A 26576-nucleotide genomic window follows, 5' to 3' on the forward strand; every position below is an offset into this window, starting at 1 on the left:
TAAATTATCGAACTGCTATATCTCTTTATTCCCAGAGGTTAAGATTATTCATGATTCAAGCTAACGTAGTCCTGAATTTTCCATGCCATGTGGCAGTGGTGCAGTTGGCTAAGGATCATGTTTGGCTTGCCAGCCTTCCATTCTTCTGTCCCATTGCAAAGGCCACAGACAGTGAACTGCTTGTCCAGAACTGAATTCGTCACCTTCTTCCCAACTTCCTTCTTCAGTTCACTCTCTCAGGGAACTAAGCATTATCACCTCCACCCAACTGTTCAGCCCAGAAATCTTTGAGCCATCCGTGACATCTCCCTCTTCCCCCCACCCCAAACTTATCACCAGGTCCTGTCAATCCTGCTTCCAAAGTCTCTTTTCATGTCAGCCTCTTGCCATGTCTCCAACCCTGGTTTAGAAGGCCGTCATCTTCTCAACTGCTCTAACCTGCTCCTCGCCTACCTGCCTGCCTCCCCTCCCCTCCCCATCTAATTAACCATCCACATTGTAGCCACAGACCCCAGCTCGTCCCTCTCTACCCCAAGCCTTTCAGTGGCTCCCATCTGATATGAATGTGCTGGAAGACTCCACTGGAAAAAGAGAACTGTGGTATTAAAAGAGAATGGAATCCAGAAACAACACAGGAGAGGAAAAAACCCCATAAAACCCAATGGAAAACTTGGGTTAAGGTACAAAAGCAGAATTTTGAAATGCCCAAATAATCCCATCAAGTTTTCTAGAAAACCTGAAATTCACATCTTTCTAACATCTTTCTGAGTAAAAAAATAAATAATAAAAAAAAATAAGCCAAACTCCACATGGTGTGTTTGGCAGGAGAGTCGCCGAAGTGTTAGTTACTACATGTGAGAGCAGATGGAGCTGGCTATGGGGTCCAGATGGGAGGCAGCAAACAGATTCCTCCTAAACTTCACTCTTTCTCTCCCCAGTTCAATGGCCTTTGAAACTCAAGGTTGTGTAAAAATTAATTTGCATTAAATTGCTTAAGATAATGTATTAACTACCATAGGAGGCTTCCAGCAGTTTTTTAAAACTTGCTTCGAAAAGCTAATAATCAAATAATGGTGAACACAGAAGCAAGCCAAGACTTCTGTGAATAAATGTTTTTAAACATTCACATTAAAGATACCCACTTTAAAATAAATCTTTAGTGGGTAATTTGCTAAAGTCAGAAAGTTAATAATAATCATTTACATACATTACACATGTAACTATGCCAGGCACTGTGTACTATTGGGTTCTTCCCAGGCTAGAATGCAATGGAACTCAAAGGGCTCTAGCCTTATGACTTCTGCTCCATTTGGGGACAGAGTCATTTACTCTGCCAGGACTCTGGTATCTCTAATAGAGATTGCTAGTTGCCTTCTGAATATGCATTTCAGCCTCCCCTGACCTTAGGAATGGCCAGGGAGATATAAGCAGAATTCATGAGGAAGAGTTTCTGAGGAAACTCTTAAATGGGAGTTTATTCAGCTGGAAGGTGCATCCTTTTGCTCTTGGTCCTATCTCCTTCTCGGTGCTGGAATATTAACATGATGGCTGGAGCTATAGTGGCCACTTTGTGACTATGAGGCAACCTTAAGTATGGCAGCCACATGCTAAGGAAAGAAAAACAGGGACTGGGTCTCTGATGGCTATGGAACTACCATATCATAGCAGTCTAAAGTGGACTTCTCTGGATTATTTTGAAGGAGAGAGAAAAACAAATTTCTATTTTGTTTAGCTGTTGTGATTTCAGATCTCTATTACTAGCAGCTGCATGCAATATCTAATTGAAAGAACCGATGTCATGTTGTAGGTCTCTATTTTCTGTTGAACTGTGCAGGTGTCAGAGAATTCTAGTTGATTCCTTGCACTGGGGAATTATGAGTTAACTTTTTATGACAGCAGGTTATAAGTGAACCGTAAGAGACAGCAGAGGCTATACACTGTCCCTTTACTGTTCCTCTGATAATAAAATCCATTCCGTGTGCTCTGAGTATGCACATAATTCAGGCCTGACCAACAGGAGTGCCTCATTGATTGGTGTAGGAATAGGGTTGCGGCCCAAGCTAAGGCAATCAGAACTCTCTCTAAGTTTTACCTGGAACTGCTGGAAATGAGGTTTTCCTTTTCATGCTTCTTTTGGTGTGATAATACCTCTAATAGACATGTGACATTAGACCTGTCAGGATGTGTGAGGAAAGCCTGGTTGAGAATGAAGCCAAAACATACGTAGGAGGCAGAGAAAAGGGGACACATCTTATGGTATCTTTTGAATGCCCTGGCTCTAGCTCTGTGCCACCAGCCACATGTGCCTCTCAGCTCCCCCCTTACTTGAGCCAATCAATTCCCATTTCTGCTCAGACTAATCTGGGTGAGTTTCTGAGCTCCAAATAGTCTTTTGCTGTTGTCATTTATTTTTCTTTGTCACCCCCAGAATTACTTGAGATTGAACCTCCCCCACCCCCTACCCCCGCCCCCAGACTTTGAACTGGCAGCTCCCATAAGGAAGTCTCAGCTTCCTCAGCACACAAAGTTGCTGCTGACACTCACTGGGCAGTGCTCTTTACGAAATTAGTGAGGGTCAGAGATCAGCTAGCAGTTCTCTCCCTTCTCCTTGAATCCCAGAAGTGTCCCAAGGGTTGCTCATTCTTCACCTGCCATGTTATGGGGACTCAGAAAATGCTAACAGTGTATGCCAATTCCCTCTGGTGGCAAAGTCAGCAGGCCTGTGGAATTTCAGCTTCCAACGAAGGAATACTCAAAGGAATCGGGAGTTGCCATCCATGTAGCCTGGATTTTCCCTGTAGACCAGGTGAGTTCTGACAGAAAGGACAAACAGCAACGAGCTGTTACTTTCTCTTTAGTGGGAGTTCACTATTACCCCATGTTTGTCATATCGGGTGAGATGCTTTTTCCATTTGAGAAAACTATTTTTCTATATATGTGCAGTAACAGCTTGGCTGTGTCCAAATTTTGCAAATGCCAAAAAATATTGTCAGATCTTTCTGAAATCTTTTAGTGATATTTGAGATCTTAAAATCTAAATAATGTGAGGCAGTTACCTGAACAGCAGTAAAGATGATAAAGCCACGGAGGTAATGCTTATTATGAGGGTACGCGAGCTCATTAGAATCCAATGGAAGAGTGATTCAGATCTATAATCAGAATCCTAAGGGCATAGTCTGGCCAGGTTATAACATTGATGTTTGTAGCATCGATGTCTAATATCCTGAAAGCTAATTATAGTACTAGTAATAACTTAGGAAGTGATCCTTTCCTTTCCGAGGTGTGAAGCAGATGCCTATAGAAGTGAAGATGCTACGATGCTTGATACCCATTTTCTCTCCCTCTTTTCTTTCCATTTCCATTCCCTTCCGACCTCTCAGGTTATGTGTTTTGCTTACTTTATTTATACGCTCAAGGGATTCCTCTGTGGAAAATGATACTTACAAATGACATTAACATTCTGAATTCATGAGGCAGGAATTTTCGTCTCTCTTGGGATAAACAGCATTGTTATTTCCATCATAGAGGGCAAGAGTCTTAAACTCAACAAAAACAAAAACAAAACAAACCAAAAAAAACCCAAAAAACCCTCAAATGTCTACAGGGACAGGCCGGGACAGTTAATGCATGAAATAGGCTGCACGAGACAGCTGGGCGTGGTGGGGCCTCCAGCAAACTGGACTGTTTACAGTTTTAAAAACAGCGTTCAGCTGAATGAAACGGGCCTGTGGGCTGAGTCAGTTCTGTGGGCTGCCATCTGCCTGCCGTGACAGACAGGAAAACCCGTCTTGCCATAATGAACTCACTACTGGGTACTGAATGCGTCCCATGTTCCAGGCTCCATTTGAGGATCTCTCCGTATGTGAGCTGATGAAACCCCGCAACAGTGCTGGCAGATTGGTATTGTTGATCCCGTTCTGACAGATGAGGAACCTTAGACTGGGGGAAATGAAGTCAAAGGCACCAGAGTGAACATGGTTAAAATACAGCAGAGCTGGAATGCCAGTTGTGACCTGCCTGAGTACAAAGCCCGTGGAAGGGATCTCACTGGGAACCTGGTAATGACAGGTGTCTCTCCCACCTAACTGCAGTGTCAGGCAAGTGGAGTGCCTCTTTTGTTCTGGGGTCTGGGACACTCTTTCGGGACAAGCCCACAGGTCGGAGACCACCTCCCTGAGTAATGTAGAAACACCATCTCCCAAACATTAGCTGCGGAGAGTGAATCTTTTATCTGTGACTCATCTACTCTGTCCCGCCCTGGGAAAATAAAACAAGGGTTTTAAGTAGTAAATAACAGGCAGGCCCAAAGATAGTTTGTGTAAATGCGAGCAAGGAGAACCGCCTCTTCTGTTATAATGAGCCCCTCTAGGATACTGTCCTAAGTTATCCTGTTGTTTGGGTTTTTAGAACATATTGGTAGCTAATCAATCTGAACCTTCATTGTGTAGGCAACATCTGACTTGGAAGGAAAGGTTGCTGACCCAGAAGCCGCAGCCTCTGACGGATGGGACCGTAGGTGGTTGGAACACGTAACTAAAGCTCAGCCACCTGGCAACAGTCCTCCCCTCCACGCACTGGGATGTTTTCCGGTGAAACGGGGCCATCTGCGATTTTATAGAAATATACAGACTCGATTATTTTGGCCAAGTTCAATGTGTAAGAAGGACCATTTAAACATTTTTAGTTTGTTGAGCTCCAGGAGTTTGGTGTGGACTTCTCATGTGCCTTGAGTCTTAAGCTTCCCCAAACAGAATGGATAGGGTGCCTATGTAAAAATATGGAATTGTGATTCGATGCCCTTGGTGTGAATGGTGTTCTGAGAAAGGTGCTATGGGGCCTTCAAGAAAGGATTCTAGAATACTCCACTAACATTTTGCTCTCCGATTTTTTAGCCTATATTTGAGCATTTCAAAAGAATCAAAACACTAATTATTGGTACTGATGAGCCGCTTAGTGAGCACCACGCAAATGATTATGGAACATTTCTTGCGAGGCTTTACGGGTGGTCCTCATGCTCAGTACCACACAGGCTCAGGTTTGAGACAGGAAGGAGCCCTCAAAGCCTGTGCACCCCAATGTCCCACATCTACAGAGCACCAGATCCAAAGCACCCATGAGAAATCCAAGATCCTTGGGACAAAAATCCTCTAGTACTTTGGTGGTTTCTCTCCATATGTAAGAGAACTTTCTTTTTCCTAATTTTATAAGATAATGAAGAAAGTGAGAGTTTGGAGAGAAAGAATAGGAAGACAAGAAAAGGAATATTTTGCACATACCACTGGGTGTATGAGGAGGATATTGCTTCATTAGCTGGCCTTCTCTTTGTCCAAAGAAAGAGGCCAAGCTGGTCACTTTAAGACCTGGTCGAGGGTATGCTATTGTGGCTTTTCTTTAGTTACATTGCTAACTTCCCCAAAAGCTGAGATATGGGAAAACTTTGTCTGGGGACAGCAGGACCATGACCCTGGATATTTTTTATTACATTACTGAAGTGCAGTTTAAGGATGAGAACATCAGGACGTTATGAATAGAAATTTCCTAAGGGGCAACGATTTTCTATCTCTCAATGCTGGGAAGTTTTACAGTCATTTGCCTTCCAAACACCGACCATTTAAAAATAAATAAGCATCCCAATAAAATGACAAACTAGATTTGTTTTTGAACTAAATTCTAAAGCTCACATGGAAAGATAAACACACATCCTTAGAAAAATACTGCAAGAGTAATGCTGAAGACGAAACTAGGCTTATCATTAAATATATTATAAAAGACATTAATTAAGGTAGTATGACGAGGTGGACAGATTGATAGAACAGACTAGAAAGACTAAGAATAGAATTAAATTTAAAGAAATTTAGCCTATGATAGAGGTGACTTTTTAAATCCTAAGGAAAAAGACGAGTCAAAAGCTGATGGGAAAACTGGGGAACCACCTGAAAACCTAAAGTTGGATTCTGATCTCATACTTCACATCCAACAAAATAAAGTACAGCCAGATGAATCAGAGGTACAAATATAAAGAAAAAAAAAAGAAACCGTAAAATACTAAAAGATGTTCTGAGAAAAATTCTTAAATGTTATCCTTTTGCAATGGGAAAATCATTCTATGCATGACATGAAATCCAGAAGCCACAAAAGAGTCATGAATTTGACTACACAAAATCGATATATTTCTGTACAGCATAAACAAAGGGAAAAGGTAAATGACAACCTTTTGCTACAGATAAAGGTCTATTTCTTTAATATATAGTGAGCGCCTACAAATCAAAAAGACCACCAGCCTAATAGAAAAATGGCAAAAATATGAAGAGTTTACAGAAAAAATACAAATTGCTCCTAACAAGTCTATACTAAAAATATGATTAGACTCATTTATGATATGGAAGATGCAAATGAAAACTATAATGAGATAGATTTTACCCTATCATATTGACACAATTCAAGAAGTTTGATAACATAGTGTGTTGTTAAAGGTGTGGAGAAAGGGGCACCTCACATATTGCTGGTGAGAATATAAATTGGTACACACTGCACAGAGGGAAAGTTGGCAATACCTATCAAGATTTCAAATGCCTGTATGCCAAATAGCCAATACTTCTTTTGCGTATTTATCCTACAAATAAAGTCTTTATCCTACAAATAAAGTGTTTATCCTACAAATAAAGTGTGAAGAATGCATTTACAAGGATATTTATTGCACATTGTTTACAGTAGCAAACTATGAGACATGACATCGGTGTCCTTAAATAATTAATCATTGGTTAAATATTTTATTCTTCATCTTTAAAATCTAATACCCTATGGCCATCAAAAAGATGGAAGCAGCTGCTGCCTGGGCACTGGAACAGGAAAATCTCAAAAATATATCAAGTGTGAAAAAACACGGTCTGGAGCAGGATATACTTATGCTCATATATGTGCACATACATGTATATACGCAGACACATGCACGCATATGTACATACATACGGGCAGAGTGTGCATATGCGTACATATATGCTGCATGAGAAAACAGTGCGTAAGCAGTGGGTATAAAAAATGCTTTTCCATAGATTGTCTTTAGAGGCATACATAAGAAGGTCATTAGAGGTGGTGGCCCCTGAGGGAGGTGCCTTGGGGGATAGGAGTGTGAGGGAGGATCACTTTTCTCTAATTCTTTTGTGCCTTTTGAATTCTGTTCACTGGATGTGTATAAAGTATTTAACAGTAAGATATTTAAACATTTTATCATGAACCGATAAAGGAACTAGCAATCTTTGATCACGTGTGAGAATTATTAAATAACAAGTCATCTATCTGATTGTTAATAGTGAAAGAAGGTTCACAGATACAAGGATAAAGAAGAGAAATGCTTAGTTCATGAAGATCGAAATAATTTAGTGTTTCGCCACCATAATTCAAGAATTATTTCAGTACGTTAAAGTATGTGGCGATACTGTTATGTATACGTTATAACCCCCTCCCCCAGCCCACTCAGCCACCCACATCACAAATAAGGGCCGACTACCTCATTGATCCTAAACATTTCCTCTGAGAAGCGATCAATGTCCCCTGCCTGGCCATTAAATAGATTTTGAAAAACTCTTCAATCCGTATCAGTCTCATATCCTTATTTAGTTCCTCAAATTTGCCCTCAGCTGGGAATTGGGCAGGCAACTGTGGTTCTGTTGTGTTCACCACTCATTTGAAGGGCCCCATCCATCATCATTTCTAGGCCTTTTCTGATGCAATGTAGCTTGTTCTTTGTCTTTCTTAAAAACTGAATGGCTGTTAAATTATCCATTTATCTTCCTTCAGATTTTCTGTTCAGTTTCTCAGGCCCTCTCAGGGCTGTCTTTTCTACCTTGTTTGCTGACTTTTCATTCCATTTCCCCCGTTCTCCGAGGCATCTTGGTTCACCATGCTGTCCTTCAAAACAAACTCCCTGGTTCGATCTCCTTTCTGCTTGCTGGAAATCGGCATCACTACTTGTGTAGACTTCCTTTAAATTTCGTCCCTTCAGGAGAAACTTGAAAACTCTGAGATTATATGTTTCCAATTTTCCCCACAGATGGCAGGGTGTACTGGGACAAACCATCACTGAAGGTTGGAAGTCTTGGGTTGTAAACCAGTTTTGCTGCTACTAATTCGGGTCACAAGTGACCTTTCAAGTTTCTGCTTTCCCAACCTACAGATTATTTATAAGCTCACTTCTCGTCAAGAATCTTCGTATCACAACAGCATGTTGTCTCCGTGTATAGTGACCCACTGAGGATGTGAGGTTTGTGGCACATTAAGGCCTACACACACACACACATACACACACACACACTCACACACGCAGGTGGCAGCAGGAGCCCAGATTTGGAAGCAGAATCTAAGCTCTGTCATCTAATAGCTTCGTCTTCTTGGGCAAGATACTGAAACTCTCCAGCCTCAGCTTTCACATCTGGAAAAGGGGGATAATAGTAGGATCTGGCTTGCTATCGCTAAGAGGATTAAATCAGATAATGCTTGGAAAGTCAGACTGGTGCCTGGCACATAGTAAATGCTCAGGAATGTTATTGTAGACTTACAACATCTTAGTAAGCTAGGCAGTTTGGTAGTTACTCAAATTTACTATACCGGCTACTGAAGCTTAGGGGACGTATTAATGATAGTAATAATAATGACAACTCACATGTATGTATGCATTTCCACGAGCCTCCTCTCCCTTGGTTCAGACTCTTGGAAAGGTTGATATTAACTATTGTCATTTCCCTTTGCTCCAAGAAGAGAGTCACTTTGTAAGGCCAAAGTCTTTTAAAACTTAGCAAAGTGGCATTACTTTTAGTCCAACCTACAAGCTTGTGGTGATCACCATAAAAACTGTAAGGAGTGGCTCCTGGGTGGCTCAGTTGGTTAAGCATCTGCCTTGGGCTCAGGTCATGATCCCAGGGTGCTGGGATGGAGTCCTGCGTTAGGCTCCCTGCTCAGCAGGGAGTCTGCATCTCCCTCTGCCCCTCCCCCTGCTTGTGTTCCCTATCAAATAAATAAATAAAATCTTAAAAAAAAAAGTCTGAGGATAGCAAGATTTAGGTTTTATAAATGTGGAGGGCAGATTTGAAAGGATGCTTATAAAAACACTCAGCCCCTACTGGCCCCTCTTAGGTCTCCTTTCAGTTTCCCTCTGTCTCATTCTTCTCTGTAAGTCTCTGTTGCTCTTTTTCCTTTCCTATTTAGTTTTCGGCCATTCAGAGCATCTGTAGCACAAAGATTATAGACGACATAGGAAGGCAAGGACTTGGAGAATTACTCTTCCTTTTCTGTTATTTTATGGTTCTGTGGTTTATCTCTCCCTTTGCTTGTAGGAGGCAGCGGCTGGTAGGCTGAAACTCCCCCTGATTCACCGGGGCGATTGTGAACAGCAAGTATAACCTCCCTGCTTTCTCAGCCGTGAAATAAAGACAGAAATGCTAACACCCGCCACAGGGCAACTCGGGAATGGTGGGTTATTTCAGGGCACGCGGAAAGCACAAGGCGCGGAGGGGACGCCAGAGCTTCCTAGCGGCACCGCATAAGCCACTCCTCCCCGTTCCCCGTTTCTGCGCCCCCCCCCCCCCCCCCCGCAGGCTGTGCTGCCGAGGCCGTCCCGTGGGGTCTCCCCGGAGGTCGGTGGCATAGTGTGTGCGGGGCATTGCAGCTGGGCAACAGAGACGATAAATGCAAATAAGTGTAATGTGCTAGTAAAGGAAAATGCAAAGGGGCCCTGAGGCTGCGGTCTCTACCTCCTGGGAGCAAACCAAGCTTTTACCGGGAGCCTGTCATCTGAGCAGATTCCTCAAGTAAGAGTAGGATTTGCTGGGGGAGACGAGGGAGAGGTAGGGCGGGCAGTGAGAGCCATGTGAGCAAAGGCACGGTGTGCGAGCGTGCACGCGCGTGTGTGTGTATGTGCCACGTCGGTGGAGTAGCAGTTTGGGAAATGGCAGGTGACCAGTTACCTCAAGAGCAGAGGGGACGGAGCAAGGAGGGAGAGAAGGTGAGCTGAGGAAGGTCAAATGCCAGCTTAGACGTTTCCCTCCAGAAACGGGGAGGGAGGGTCTGAAGGACCCACGGTCAAATTTGCTTTCGGAAGATAACTCCCGTGTTGCTTTGGCCGATGGGACTGAGGCCGTGAAACTCGCCAGGGGCTGCTGAGCGTGACAAGGTCTGAGTGGGGACAGAGGACCCAGAGGAAGGAGAAAAATCATGATGTGGCAACGAAAAAATAATAACTGGCACCTGGTCTTGTTTTATAACGTGTTTCTGGGCTTATTGATGATAGCAGGTTTTTTAAAGCTGTCTTTTGTTTTTTGTATTTATTGTATCCTCTGAATTCCATTTTCCCTTCGTTGTTTTTGATTTGCTTCCACTCCTTCATAGTGGGGCTCTCCTGAAACAGCCTGTGGCCCTTCTCCTTTTGCACAGTTCAAGTGCAAGGCACCGAAAACAGCTCCCAGGCAGTGTGGCCGCGGAAGAAGGGCAGAAGCTGTCCCAGGCTGCACGCTGGTCGCTGGGGGGCATCCTGCTGGGAGCTGACTCTCACTGAGAGCGTCCCCAGTGCAAGTACGTGCGGATCCTTTCTCTGAGGCCACTCTTCTGCTCCTGGGGATGTCTGGCTGTTGGCATCCTGGGTGCAGGGTAGGGAGTCCAGCCAGTCATTCCACAGACTTAATTTCAGCCCCGAATTCTGCCGATGAGCGCTCTGAGGGAAGAGCTCCCTGGTCTCCTGCCTTGGCAGCGGTGACAGAAGTGGTTTACCTTGGCCGTGTGGGTAGTGAGACTCCACTTACCGGCTTCTAACCTTTCTGCTTATTTCCAGGCTTATGCTGCCACCTCGTTTTTGTGGATCAAATTGTGCACCCCCCCCCCCCGGCCCCCCGCTGCTTGCGCCAAGATATGCTGAAGTCCTCACCCTGGTACCTGGGATGTGACCTTATTTGGAAATAGGGTCTTCGCAGATATAATCAGGTTAAGACGAAGTCATATTGGATTGGATGAGCCCTAAATCCAATGGCTGGTATCCTTATAAGAAGGCCATGGGAAGACACAGGGACACACAGACACAGGGGCAGAATGTCACATGAAGACAGAGGCAGAAATTGGAGTGATGCATCCAGAAGCCAAGTAATACCAACGATTTCTGGTAACCACCAGAAGCTAAGAGAAGGCATGGAATAGGTTTTCTCTCAGAACCTCTAGAAGGTATCAACCCTGCCACACCTTGATTTTGAACATCTAGCCTACAGAACTGTGAGACAATAGATTTCTGTTGTTGTAAGCCACCCAGTTTGCTGTACTTTGTGAGACAGCCCTAGGAAACTAATATACACCCTCTTGGGGGTACTTGGCCCCTCCGAGTCCTGAGCTTCTCAGGAGTTCCTTCTGAAAGACAGATCAGCTCACTTCCGTCTGCAGACGTTCTGGGATGTTAGTTCCCTGCCAACTTTTAATATTTGAGGAGATCTTATGTCCTCTCACATTCTGTTGTCCTTGAGAGTTTGTTGTTGTTGTTTTTAAAGAAATACAACTTCATTATTTTGAATCACGCTTAATAGTTTTAAACAAGTCAATAAAATAAAAGGTGCTCATTTCAGAATTACCTCTTTTAGCAAAAAGTAAAAGAAAGTAGGTAATGACTGAATAAATTATGACAAGTCAACTGATTGGAATACCAGGCTGTTGCTTCAAAGGATAACATGAAAGTTATGATAGTAATGTGGATACGTGTTAAGACATTATGTTATGTGACCAAGGCAGAAAACACTAGTGTCTCTGGGTAAATTCGTGTTTATGTGTGGACAGTGGCATAAAGGGGCACCATAGGAAGAAGAGAATGTGAGGTCCTTACTTCTCCTAACAACCTGCTCTTAATAATTCAAGTATTCTGTAAGGCAATATGTTTTCTCTACTGTGTTCCTTATTTCCTTCCGAGTCTTTACTGGCGGAGTCCTTAACATCCTTACTTATAATAACAGTCTGTTCAAGGAAATCTAGGTTTTTTTTCTATCATGTTCCTCAAAAATTTTTCACCCTCTTTTCAATACCCAAGAAAGTTTATACCTTTAAAAAAATTCCTTTATTATTATATTAATGGAAGTCTCAGAAGGATGAGGAGATAAACTAGTGAGGCCAGCCTCCCATCTTTTATTGACAATGTCAACCCACTTTGCAAGTGAAAGTGTTAGGTCAAGAACAGCTTAACATAACGTATTTCTGAGAGAATTTTCTATAGTAACCAGCTAACAGAATCCATTAGCCCATTTGGCCTTTTAGGAATTGCTCTCCCTGGAATCTCTACTCTGGTCCCTGTATCCTCCCCTCTGAAGGATTCAGGGTTTTATCTTATAAATGGAGGTTTACAAAGGTAGAGCACTACTGGTTAGAACGGAATCACTTTTTACTTCCTCAGGGCAGTATAGTGAGAAAAAGCAGCAGATGAAGACAGAGAGGACTTGGATTTGAACTTCTGGCTCTATTCTGTATTAACTGCTTCACTCGAATTAAGTCCATTAGCTTCTGTAGGTTTCACTTTCCTCATATGTTAAACTTAGACCATTAGACATTATAGGATCCAGAATGAAGTATTTTCTTCTTTCACAGTGAGAGTCAAATTAAACTGTGTCTGTAAATGCAGTCAGTATTCAATAAATGTCTGCTTTCTTAAACAATGTGCATAAGGATACCCCATGTCTGTCAAGACTCTAATACCGAACATCTTTTCCAAGTGCTCAGGCTGATAGAAGTCTTTTTTTTTTTTTTTTTAGATTTTATTTATTTATTTGACAGAGAGAGCTAGAGAGGACAAGCAGGGGGGCACAGCAGAGGGAGAGGGAGAAGCAGGCTCCCTGCCAAGCAGGGAGCCCGATGCGGGACTCCATCCCAGGACCCTGGGATCACGACCTGAGCCCAAGGCAAATGCTTAACCATCTGAGCCACGCAGGCGCCCCTCTGATAGAAGTCTTTAACTTCGTTTTGGATCCTGGCTAACAAAGTCAACTGTCGGGCTGCCATATTGTTTGGTGCATGAGGTTGAGAGCCTGGCTCTCTCTGGTCACATGGCCATCTAGCATCTGCTTGCTAGATGAGGCGATGTGTCTTGAGTGATTTATTTCATATTTTTATGGCTGCAGCTCAGATAATTAAATATAAGAGTTGTGATGGCTAGGCATCCAGATAGTGCCTACTTGAATTCTCTCAGGAAACATTTTGAGTAGTATAGAAGATTCTGTTTGGCAATAGCATAATAAGAATGCTTTATGTTGAGGCGCCTGGGTGGCTCAGTTGTCAAGCGTCTGCCTTCGGCTCAGGTCATGATCCTGGGGTCCTGGGATGGAGCCCCGCACTGGGCTCCCTGCTCCGCGGGAAGCCTGCTTCTCCCTCTCCCACTCCCCCTGCTTGTGTTCCTTCTCTCGCTGTGTCTCTCTGTCAAAGAAATAAATAAAATCTTAAAAAAAAAAGAATGCTTTATGTTTATCTCATGCATCTTTTCCCACGAGCTCAAGCAATTGCTGACCTTCCAAATGCACATTAAATTGCAGAAATTTCGGAGAGGCACTTACAGTGCTAAAAACAATCTTTTAAAAGAGGCCTTGATTCATTTCCTGGTGGAAGAATGCAATTTTCCCTCTCTTTCTCTCTTCTGCCTTCCTGCTTTTCCTCTTTTCCTCGTTTTCTGAAGAGATTCAAAGAAGATAGAGCCATGAAAAAGAGGTAAATCAGCTTTTAAAATATGCTTTCTAGAGGCACTGGGAAGCAACGTAAGACAACATTCCAGGCCTTCTATGGACTTCAGTTAAGTCATTTTTAGCTTCATGATTCTCAAGCAGAAACACTTTCAAAAAGAGTTATTTATGCTGGTCAGCCTGATAAGGAAAAGTAGATCTTATCTTAAATTCTAGCTTCAAAAGCCTTATGAGGGAATATATTATCTTTTTTTTTTAAACCAGATTCCAGCATTTTAATATGGATTCATCATGGCAGTTTTGAACTCATAAAATGCACATGGATAAGAATAGATTAAGTGCTACTGTATAAAGAGCAGTTTTTTTCTTTTAAGAGTTGCATGGAATGAGACAAATTAAAGTCCATTTTATTCACAAGCAAATGTACACAGAACTGGTTGCTTTATCAAGTCAAACTCAGTTTTGGAGGTGGAAAATTCTCTCTAAAATCAAACATCCTGGCACATCAGGTATTCAGGAAGAACTCTGAGATGTAGCCAAGGGTGTGAGATGCCTTCACCTGACACATACCATGCTCAGTGCAGGCAGCGACGTGAACTTGAATGCTGTTCTGTTAGTAAGTCCTGTCTGCCGTTCAGCACTTCCCTCTACACAGCACATGATTATCTGATGCTTGCAGTAGTGGTAACTGTTAGGAAATGTAGGATCTGAAAGTCTTCTAAGTCAAAGAAAGATTACATTTTAATCATAACAAATTTAGCATGTTTTATTGTATTATAATTTGCATATGATTCAACATATGTTGAAATCACATGTATACAATGCACAACATAAATTCTTGAAATCCATATATATATGTGCTAGCTCTCTCTATTAACACGAATATTAAAATAACCAGAAGACCATATTTTCTGCCAATGCCGGATAAAAGAAAATTTCATGTATTTCTTGGTTGAAAAAGTCAAAGCCCTGAAAAATTCATGGCTATAAACTGGCCTTTTTATATTAGAATTAAGGGCCAATTCAACCATGATGAGAACTAAACCACTTTCTAAAAAGATACCATAGGCCATATACTTTGGATTATGGGCAGGAATAGAACAGTGCACACTCTGATGAAAGGTTTTATGTATTTATAGATGATAATTTAACGTGACGTTATAAACTCTACTTCACACGTTCCGCTGATTGTAATTAATTCTGTGGTGCTGCACCCATCATGCATTCCTCCGTTTCTTCATTCATGTGTTCCACAAACTTTCACTGAGCAGCTCGAATGTGCTAGGCCCTGTGCTGGGTACCAGGAATATGATGGTCCCCAGAAACTAGTCTCCTGGGGAAGGGAGCCAGCCAGCCAACCACTCACAATACAGAGTGTCATGTGTGGTTCGGAAGAAACAGACGGAGTGCCACAGAAATATTGAGGGGGGGGGGGGGTAAAGGTTTTCCAGGAGAAAGGAGCGGGAGGGAGCACAGAAAAGGCAAGGGAAGAGGGACAAAAAGGCTGGGAGTCTTGTGCTTTGGGACAAAGGGTGCCTGGCTCAGGAAGCAGGTAGGGCGCCAGCAGAGGAAGCCAAGAGGCAGGGGGCCTCAGAAAAGGTGGCCCTGAAACTCCAAAGCGAGGGATCCAGAAGGGATCTTACAGATGGTGCCAGTCACCCGAGGTTTTTAAGCAGGGGCGCCATGATCCAGTTTTTTTAAAGGAAGATCACTGGCAAAAGTTCGGAGGACAGGCCGTCGCGGAGGGGCTTTTTTGAAACTACCTAAAACTGGCACTTTCAAATGTTCACATTTCTCTGCCATTCATAGCTGACTGATTGGACATGAAAAATTTTGAAGTAAACAGGTTTTACTACCAGCACTCAGCTTTAGGTATAATATATGTGACAAGGACAATATTTTGAAAATATTAAACCCATGTGTTTTTGTTCTGCTTGATTCGTCACGCCTGTGGCTCTGCGCCCATTAACTCAGTAGGCTCCCCTCCTGCAGGCAAATGGCAGTTCCCCTCAGAAACAGCAAGCTGTCATCAGTCAGCGTTGAGAGACTATAACCCTGAAAGCCAGCTTTGTGTGGTGAGAGAGAAGGTGTCTAAATCCCAGAATTCTCCTTTACCTCTTAAGAACCAAATCTGGCTAAGTCAGATCATCCAGTCTGACCACAAAGCTCTAGTGCAGACGGCACAGGGGAGACCATATAAGGGTAGTTCCCATCAGACAAGAAAAAAGAAGTAAAAAAAACTTTCCACTGTCGGGGCCAGAGATGGGGGCAGGGGCAGGGGCAGGGGAGGGGGAAAGAGAGAGGAGAGAGGGAATGAGAGAGACAGAAAGAGGGGGTAGTGGTGAGAAAGGGAAAATGAGAAGTGAGGGTCTTGGCTCCCTGTTTCTTGGGGGACAAAGCCTGGGGGGGGGGTCATGGGAGGGCTTGTCTCTTGAATCTCAGGGCTTAATTCAGGAAAATGACAGAATTGTCCTAGAACAAGTTGGCATTGCCCTCCGACAGCTTATTAGAAAGGACAGAGGAAGCTGTGTGGACTGCAGAGTGAGAAGAAAGGAGCTGGGAGTCCATGGGTGGCCCATAGGCGCTGAGCCCTGGACGGGAGAAGCACTTGACGGGATCACAAGGAGAGGTGAGCTTCCCTGGCCCCAGATGGCAGCTGGGGAGAAGAAATAGCTCCGGTTGGGAACTATTCACATTTCAGTCCCTCCCAAAGACCTGTTTTAACCAGAAAAAATTATGATATTTTAATTGTGAAGTTTAAGGACCAGTCCCTGACTGCCTCCCCTCCCCCCCATCACTAGGAAAAGGTGGAGCCAGATGGATTAATTATAGAGACTGTAGGAAGTTATTTCTCTCTCTCTCTTTCTCGAGTTTTTTGAATTACACATGCTGTCATTCCTTGTAAACACAAGTAAGAAATTAGCCCCAACTATTTCTTCCTCTCATCTACAAGAACACTAAATATTGTAGAGAAAACATTTATAGAAAACTGATTTGGGTGGTGTCCTTTTTTTAAAAAGTATCTGATGAAATCATTCTTCTCTGTATCCACATTCTATTCCTTGTAGATTTTTAAGAGGAGATGTATTACATTCTAACTAGTCACTCCATAGCTCATTACTTATTCTTTTTTAAAAAATTAGACACAAGGCATGAGCCATCTGGGGAATATGAAATTGTTCTTAAAGAACTTTTTAAAAAGTCCAGAAAAAATGTCTTAGCAGGTTACATCCTCTTTTCCAATTTATCAATTCTAATTCCCAGTCTTGACAATTTTAATTATATTTTAAAGATTCTTTTCTCCTTTCTTTCAGAGAGCTTATTAATAATTGCATCAAGTGAATGTATTTTCCAAAACAACTATTACAGCTGAAGGCAGAAAAAAAGTCAAAAGCTACTGTAATCAGAACATCAGAAGGTCTGCCTGTTGTAGGAACCCCATGGCATTTTTATAAAGAGGCAATACTCTTGCAGAATTTTTCTGCAGGAAAATGGAGATGGAGACAGGGAATTATTCTGGCTAGATCCTGTCCAGGTCAAGCCCTTCGGCAATATCTGTGAAAAAAGCCATCCCCAAATCAAGAACCTGTTTGGGATGGGCTGAAAATCTGATTATGTTCATAATAAAAATTAAGTCCCTCAACCCTTAACAACAGAAGATTTGTAACGCCTCTGTGCATCATTGAAATTCTAGGTACACTGAGGTTTGATTAAGTCACGAATGAAAACAAAGGGCAGAAATGTTGCTTGCTGTCGCAAAGAGAGGCTCAGTGTGACACTGCTACATCAGGTTTTCTGTTTATCCCTAAGGCTGGTGCAGCAATGACTTCAAAGTTTGATGGTGTCTTTTTTTTTTTTTTTCTTTTTCTTCTTTCTTTCTTTCTATTTTTTCTCCCTCTGAAGATGTTGAGCAGCAGGCTAATGGATCCCCAGCAGGGTGCAAAGACAGCAGAAAGCACAGGAATCAGATGTCAATGTGTTCCTTCAAGATACCCTGCTAGGACAGAGCTAACCAACCAGGCTTTAGTCTTCTCTTGGGGCACACGCTCTGATGCTTCCTTGCCCACTCTTGACTTCCTATATGCTTCCTGATTAAAACGCTGTCACAGATAAATCATGACTCTGCCTGTTAGGACCATTTTCTACTTTCTTTAACGAACAGTTTGGAGCCATCAGATTAAAAAGATGAGCAAGTTCTGGAGAATTATATACTCACATGTAAATATACGTATACAAGTGTGTCATATCTCCCAACTCTATAACTAGTCATGGATCTGGGAGTGTTCTCTGCACACTTCCTCCCTATGCACTGCTTTGTTTATATATTTTTATATATTTTCAGTCAGTCACTTCCAGTCAGTCACTGGATTACTTAGGTAACTTCCTAATGAATAGATTTTAGGAGGATTGGAGGAGTGAGCCTGGTTTTCCTTCAACATAGGCACTAATTGGTTGGAAATTGAAGTTGTCTCAGAGATGAGTTTCAATTTTAAATGCAGTGGGCATCCAAAATGTAGTTTGTGGGAGTTCCCACCTAGGCACATAAAATGAGTAGAGCCCTTCAGGCTCCTGAGACTAGTGATAATCTGCCCTTGGCTCAGAGGGACATAACTCAGCAAACTGGAGTGAACAAGGAAAGTGCTTGATCTATTTTCATATTTGACAAGCACAACCTTTTCAAAACCATGAAGTGAAACCAATTTACCCAGTGAAAGTCAAGGAAGTCAAAAAGCAACCTACGGAATGGGAGAAGATAATTGCAAATGTCTTATCAGATAAAGGGCTAGTATCTCAAATCTATAAAGAACTTATCAAACTCAACACCCAAAAAGCAGACTCAACACCCAAAAAGCAGAAAGACATAAACAGACATTTCTCCAAAGAAGACATCCAAATGGCCAACAGACACATGAAAATGTGCTCAACATCACTTGGCATCAGGGAAATACAAATCAAAACCCCAGGGAGTTACCACCTCACACCCGTCAGAATGGCTGAAATTAACAAGTCAGGAAACGACAGATGTTGGCGAGGATGCGGAGAAAGGGGAACCCTCCTACACTGTTGGTGGGAATGCAAGCTGGTGCAGCCACTCTGGAAAACAGTATGGAGGTTCCTCAAAAGTTAAAAATAGAGCTACCCTAGGACCCAGAAATTGCACTACTAGGGATTTATCCAAAGGACACAAACATAGTGATTCAAAGGGGCACCTGCACCCCAATGTTATAAAGCAGCAATGTCTATAATAGCCAAACTACGGAAAGAGCCCAGATGTCTACAGTGGAATACTACTCAGCCATCAAAAAGAACGAAATCTTGCCACTTGCAACAATGTGGATGGAACTAGAGGGTATTATGCTAAGCAAAATAAGTCAGAGAAAGACAAATACTATATGATTTCACTCATGTGTGGATTTTAAGAAACAAAACAAATGAACATAGAGGAAGGGAAGGAAAAATAAAATAAGACAAAAACAGAGAGGGAGGCAAACCACAGAGACCCTTAAGTCTAGGAAACAAACTGAGGGTTGCTGGAGGGGAGGGGGATGGGGTAAGTGGGTGATGGGCATACTTATTGTAATAAGCACTGGGTGTTGTAAGCAACTGAGGAATCAGTAAATTCTACTTCTGCAACTAATAATACAGTATATGTTAATTAAATTGAATTTAAATAAAAAATTAAAAGAAAAAAGCTGTCCTAAAACCATATTTGTATCTACTGCTCATCTGCACCTCCATCCCTGCTTCCAAATTCCATCCGTATTCTGCCCTTCAGTCCTCCGCCCCAGTGCTTCCGTTAGCTTCCACCCTCACTGGAGGGCATCTCTCCACACAGCTCCCCCCTCACAGGGATTCCAGCTCTCTCCGCATCTGTTTGTCTCAGGTGCCACACGAGGCTTCTTGCCACTCAAACTGCTCCACCTTGGTGCCACTCAGGACCCTGGCCATGAAAAGGAACATTCTCTGTCTCATATGTACTATTCTGTACCCTTTTGTCCTATGACCAGACTGACCTAGCAAGGCCACCCTGGATTCCTATGCTCTAGAATTCAGACCATGTCATTTCAGATCAATCCCTTTTTGGGATGCCTGCCACCTGCATACTTTCCCATTTGCTTTCCATCCTCTCAGACTCTTCATTATTGCATGTTCATGTTCAAAACCCCAAACTGTTAAGGCATTTCAGCAACAACCTGAGTTCCTGCAGACATTTGCCTCAGTGACTAATGTCACATCAATGGCGTTCCTTGCTTGGTGAGTTGTTTCGTCAAGGTTTTGTATCTTTGCACTAACGGTGATTCCTGCCCACTGACGAATTCCGTTTTCACTTTGGGAGCGTGACAGTTAATTGTCAGCTTACCCAGTTAAATAACAGTCAACCCCCAGGCCTCCAACTGCGTGAGATGGAACAAAATAGGGACCCTCAGAGAGGATACTTAAAATTGCTCAACAAAGTTTCAGTTTGAGGGCTTTTTGAAATATTGGTTTCAAAGACTTATAAAGAATTTACAAATAAAATCTGTTATTTTTATTTATTCACTTAGTTGTTTGTTATTTTTAAAAGAGAGAGCAAGCAGGGGGAGGGGAGGGAGGAGGGGCAGAGGGAATGGGAGAGAGAGAATCTCAAGCAGACTCCCTGCTGAGCGCGGAGCCCAACATGGGACTTGATCTCACAACCTTGAGATCATGACCTGAGGCAAAATTAAGAGTCGGATGCTCAACCAACCGAGCCAGCCAGGTGCCCCTCTGTGTTATTTTTAAAAATAAGTGATGGTAAGACATTAAAAAATGAGCATGATTTTCATGCTTTGTTAACTAAGAAGACATAGCAGCGGAAATGAACATGACCTTTTATAAACAGCTCCTCCACATTCCTCTTTACAATGCTAAGATTCTCTCCATAGTTTAATAAGAAAAGATTGTGGAAGAGATATCCAGCAGAGGTGGAATGGGTGGTAGAAAGGCCACTACACCAAAACCGAGACCACAGATGTGTGGGACACAACTCTAGCTTGGTGGGAGTGTCACTTAAAATTTCTATATGTTAATTTTCTGTGGATAAAAATAGCAGGAGTATCTAACCTCACACATAGGTAGTGAAGCAAAACAGATGTGGAAAATCAGGAATGATAGGTAATGTGATCTGGTAATATTACTCCCTAAATTCTGGAAAGTGCTATTTTCAGTTTAAATTCAAGCAGCCTCCTTTTTAACCTGAAGATTTCAAAGTATTTAATAGGAAGTATAAAATAAGTTCAAATGATTGTGAATCAGTACCAAAACAATGAAATTAGCATGGAAAAGCACATGAGAATCCTTTCCAGCATTTACTATAACTAATCACATAGGAAGGATGTGTGGACTTTGGGTCCATTCCAAAGTAGCTTTGCAAACTAATACCAAAAATGTATCAGCCCTGCAATTGCAAGTCTACATCCTCCTAAGCTTTACCCACAGTAAAAGGAATTTATTCATGGCAAGAATTCATCCCATTTATTGCATAACTGTGCACAGGAAACTGAATAAATTATAAATAATTCAACATGGGTAGTCAAGGTGAATTTAGCAAAGCAAGATATATCTGACCCAACAGCTGTAGGCTTTATACCTGGGCCCCCAGCATATGCAGAGATACCAGAGAAGCAAGGATGAGAGGAGCGGACAGGAAGAAAAGGGAGTTAAGGATCCTCTTATAATAAAGTACACATCACTCCTGATTTTTTTTGCCCAATCTTTCATTATTAAACAAAAGAACATTATGTGCTGTTATAACTAAAATATTCTATCTTAGATTATTTTAAAACTTGGTCTCATTTTTATGCTATCATGTATTTAATGGTTAACATAAAACAAAGGAATTTATTTTTGGTGTTTATAGTCACTGAAAAGTTACATTTCCATCTTCAAGACAGTATTCTAGAATTTTTTTTTTTTTTTTTTTTTTTTTAGCGTAATGTGACAGGGCTCAGCAGCTCCTAAAAGTGCTGAAAACGAAGTGGTAGATAAGCCTGAAACTTAATAGTTGTGAGGTCCTTAAAAAACAATACTGTGTTTTTAATGGAGTTACACAGAGTGAGAAACTAAAGCGATTTTGCTTTCCCTGCGTGTGTTTCTTAGTCTGAAGTTAGAAAAGCAGCTCAGGCTGATTGAGCTGGGTAGGGGGTAAAGAACTCACCAGGTTTTACACATGAAAGCAAATGCTTAGTAGGAGAATTAAAAGCCAATGTACACTAAACTGTTAGTGTTAACCGATGCCAACCCTAATCTGTACTCAAAAAGTGGAGCGTGCACGTTCAAGCTGATGGCACTCATCTGCTTGCCAGGAGCAGGGTCCCGAACGCCAGGCAGCAGAGCCAGAAACCACAGTGCATCTTGCTCAGAATGCAGGGGTCAGCATTTGTCACACGCGTCTCAGAGAGAGGCAGAGTTTTAACATGGAAGGTTCTCTGAAAACCCTGGGGCCCAGACCATGGGGCCAGGACAGAAAACCATGTTTCATGGTTTCATGGAACTCTTGTGTCTCACGTGATATTCATAGAAGTAAAAGAAGAATTGTTTAAAAAAAAAAAAAAGTGAAAAAGATTCCCACAATCAGATGTTAAAGAAATTTGGAATGAATCAAGGTTAAACGTGTTTCTTTCCCGAAGGACTCTCTGAGACTTCGGGTTCCCTCGTTGTCGGGCCCGAGAGCTGTCTTTGAAGAAATATCTATTAGGCTATGGCTGGATAATTGTGTTTCCTGGGGGCACAGCTTGGGAAATACTGAGATAAAATATGATTAACCCTGGTTTAGAGATGAGGGCATCGAGGCCCACGGACATTATGTCCTAAAGGGAGAACTCAGGTCTCCGGCCCCCTAGCATCAACTTTTCCTAGGAGACAGTCAGAAATCTGAGAAGAGACTGACTGCAACCAGAGTTCTTAGCAATGCCCATACCCTGGAAGGGTATCGGAAGGCTAGACCTTCTGAAAGTACATACGCTCTTCTTTCCTGGCTCATTTGGACATGCAGACCCTCCCCAATCATGATTACCTGATACAAAGGCATGCAGATGCTATCAATCCACTCCAGTTGCAACCGAGGCAGTTCATCTTTCCGGTTCCGATCAAAAATAGCCTAGAATGGGGGAAAAGAAGCTTGCTTTATTACGCTGGAGTATTTTACAGGTACTTTGTCAAACACTTTGCCACAATGATCCAATTTTTACCAACTGAACACTTCACAAATCACAATCAATCTTTACATGTACTTTCTTTTCCTTTATCTATGATGAGAAATAAAGTATTTTCACCTCTTTTTATGAGATTTGTAAGCGAATTTATTTGAACTTTATAGCACGCAACTCCTTGGGGCCAAAATCTGCCTTAGATACAGGTAATGGCCACTAAATCAAGTCATCAGGTCACTGGGAATTGGGTACAAGTCAAGGGGAAGGGGATATGCTTTATTGCCACAAAAATAATGCAGGCTTTTATTTTTATAGTGCAAGAAGGTGGGATAGATTAGAACGATCCTTAAAGCAGCTTCATCTTAAATAGAAACTATTTGTATTAATTTTTCAGGGTGGGGTGTTGGTTTGATGACTCTTGTGTGTTTTTCAATAAGGTTCTGTCATTAATAAAAATCCTAAGTTTTTGTCTATCATGGGACGGATGATGTGGTAGGTACCCATTCTCTCCTCCTTCCCAGCCTTTAAACTTCATGATACTATAATGTTTAGAAAATTTCTTGAACATTCTTCAAGAAAAAGAAATGACATGTGTCTGTTGGGCAGACATGAAAAGGGAGCCAATCAGCTGGACTTGGGGCGCACATGGATTCTTGAACAAACACAGCCGGTTCTACTCCATTAAGCATGTCCTTCTTTCTGCTATCAGCGAGTAAGGCCAGGTCTACGAAGTGACCTTCCCCTGCATTACTGTCTTAAAGTAGGTTTGGTCTCTCCTCTACAGAGATAACATGTGGCATCCACATCATTCTGGCGTTCACATAGGTCACGAGGGCAGATCCAAGGCACTCCCTTGGTCTGGAGATGCTGAAAAAGCCAGCATCCTTCAGACTCATGAATGAGGGTGGGAGCGGGTAGGACAGAAATCACGAGCTGCCAAAGCTCACAAGAGGAGAGAAGGGTGCTGCTGAGGAAAACCCCCGGAATCAGGGAGAAGGTCACTGACTCCCACAGACTCTGCTCGTCCTTGTCTTACAATGTGAAATGTGAAATACCAGGAAAGGGGACTAGGGTCTGGAGAAGACTGACGCATGCCGGAGGAAGGAAGGAAGGAAGGAATGATCTTGTGAACTGCAGGAGTCTTTGTCTGAAGTGTTCCTTTAAAAATATTATTCTATTATCTACTCTTGAGCTCTCAGAGTTACCTGAAATTTTCTTATTTACTTAATTACTGTTTCTGGTGCATAGAACTTTTTGTTTGTTTTTGTTTTAGTTCAGTGGTTTTTGGTATATTCACAATTAGTTGTGCAACCATTACTACAGTCAATTTTAGAACATTTTTATCACCCCAACAAGAAATCCCATACCAATTAGCAGTCACTCCTCCCCCTCCCCCAAATCCCCGGCCTTAGGTGACCACGAATCTATTTTCTGTTTGTATAGATTTGGCTATTCTGCACACTCATATAAATGGAATCGTATGATACGTGGCCTTTGTGACCAGCTTCTTTCACTGAGCATGATGTTTTCAAGGTTCCATACTGTAGCATTTTTCAGCACTTCATTCCTCTTTATGGCCAAATGAGATTCCACTGTATAGTTACACCACATTTTATTTATCCATGCCTCAGCTGATGGGCAGTTGGGTTATTTCCACTTTGTGGCCCTGATGAGTAATGCTGCTCTGAACCTTCATGTGCAAGTTTCCATGTGGATGTATGTTTTCATTTCTCTTGGGGATAGACCTAGAGGCAGAACTGCTGGGCCATGAGCCCAGTCTGACCTTTAATGTTTCCATGAATTGCCAAACTATTTTCCAAAGCAGCCGCACCATTTTACATGCCTGCCAGCAGTGTATGAAGTTCCAATTTCTCCACATCCTCCTCAGCACTGGTCATTGTCTGTCTTTTTATTTATAGCTAGTCCCCATGAAGTGGCATCTCACTGCGGTTTTGGTTTGCATTTCCCTGATGACTAATGATTTTGAGCATGTTTTCATGTGCTTATTGGCCATCTCTGTATATTCTTTGAAGCAATATGTATTCAGATCCTTTGACCTTTTTAAAAATTGGGTTGCCTTTCTAGTCGTTCATAGTTCTCTATATATTCTAGATGCCAGGCCCATATCATATATGATTTGCAAATCATTTCTCCCATCCTGTAGGCTGTCTTTTCGTTTTCTTGACAGTGTCCTTTAAGATGCAAAGTGTTAAATTTTAATGAAGTCCAATTTATCTATTTTGTTTTTCTTGTGTTTTGTGTCTCTTGTGCTTTTGGTGTCATATCTAAGACATCATTGCCAGATCCAATCCAGAAGATTTACACCTTGTTTTCTTCTAAGAGTTTTACATAGTTTTAGTTCTTACATTTAGTTCTGTGATCCACTTTGAGGTTATTCTGAGGTTTGGTGAGAGGTAGGGGTCTAACTTGACTCATTTGCAGTGGATATCCTACTGTCTCTGCACCATTTGAAAACACTGCTTTCCTCCCCCACTGAACTGTCTTAGCGTCCTTTTGAAAATCAGTTGACCATAACTGTCAGAGTTTATTTGCAGACTAGTCACTTCTCAAAAAATGTTTTTGAGTGGAAGTGTGAGATAGTACACTGTCCTGTGGTTTCCTTTTACAGCATTTTGCATCTTGTAATTGATTATGAGTGATTATTTATTTATTTACTTGTAAAGATTTTACTCATTTACTTGAGAGAGAGAGAGCATGCATGAGAGAGCAAGCACAAGTCGGGGAGGGGAGGGCAGAAGGACAGGGAGAAGCAGACTCCCCATTGAGCAGGGAGCCCGATGCGGGGCTTGATCCCAGGACCCCAGGATCACGACCTGAGCCGAAGGCAGATGCTTAACTGACTGAGCCACCCAGGCGCCCTGAGTGATTATTTATTTAATATCTATATTTCCCATCAGTTGACAAGCTTTGGGGAAGGGCAGGGAAGATGGCACCTTGCTCATGGCTGGAAGCACAGTGCCCAACTTCATGCTTGATACCTGGAGGTGCTCAAGCATGTTTTATTAACTGACTCACTGCTTCCACTATTAACCCTTTGGTTACTCTAATGACCTTTAGGACCATGACACCTAATGGGGCTCCCAGACAATTTTCTTCCTGAATATCAAGGAATAACAGACACGGCTGGTGTCACCTGTGGGTGCATGCATTTCCAGACATCTCTGGAAAAGGACTAATGAGAAATAGCCCTGCCACAGCAGCCAGGAGACTGTCATCAGCAATGTTAAGTAGCCTTTTGGGAGGCGAGAGTAGCATTTAGTGCTATGCTTCCACTGCAAAATCGATCTCATTTGTGTCTTCAGAGAACGCCTTACCTGAGCCCACAGACAAAGGCTCCTTAGTGCTGGGTCACTGCCCCTGCCAGCTCACCAATGCTGGCAACTGACTCATATTTTTTTTCATTCAATTAAATGACCTGTAGTATTGCTGCGTTATACACCCTTTAGAGGATGCCTCTGAAACAGTTCTTTTTAAGTGGAGGAAAGCTTTAATTTGAAGATAGATATGTAGCTGAGAGAAATGTGGGTTGTACGAGGTTTTACCCATTAACGATGTATCCCAATCCAGCGTCTTTATTTTTATAGCCAAATCTGGTGACACCACCAAAAAAGAATAAAGGGAGGTTTTGGAAAGAGTATAAATAGATGTTGCTTTGGAAACTAAAATACTGGGCGAGTGTTCTAACTGATGTAGTCTTCTGACC

At 42.3% G+C, this 26576-nt stretch overlaps 1 protein-coding gene across 1 annotated transcript in view; it reads right to left on the reverse strand.

The window, feature by feature from the left end:
• PDE11A (phosphodiesterase 11A) overlaps window positions 1–26576 on the reverse strand; it is a 387294-nt gene that overhangs the window by 7803 nt on the left and 352915 nt on the right. Inside the window, exon 19 of the mRNA XM_027589688.1 lies at window positions 22717–22800. Within this exon, the coding sequence (XP_027445489.1) occupies window positions 22717–22800 (84 nt within the window). The remainder of the gene's footprint in view (window positions 1–22716; window positions 22801–26576) is intronic.

Source organism: Zalophus californianus, chromosome 3 (genome assembly GCF_009762305.2).
Source record: "Zalophus californianus isolate mZalCal1 chromosome 3, mZalCal1.pri.v2, whole genome shotgun sequence".
Taxonomy (NCBI): domain Eukaryota; kingdom Metazoa; phylum Chordata; class Mammalia; order Carnivora; family Otariidae; genus Zalophus; species Zalophus californianus.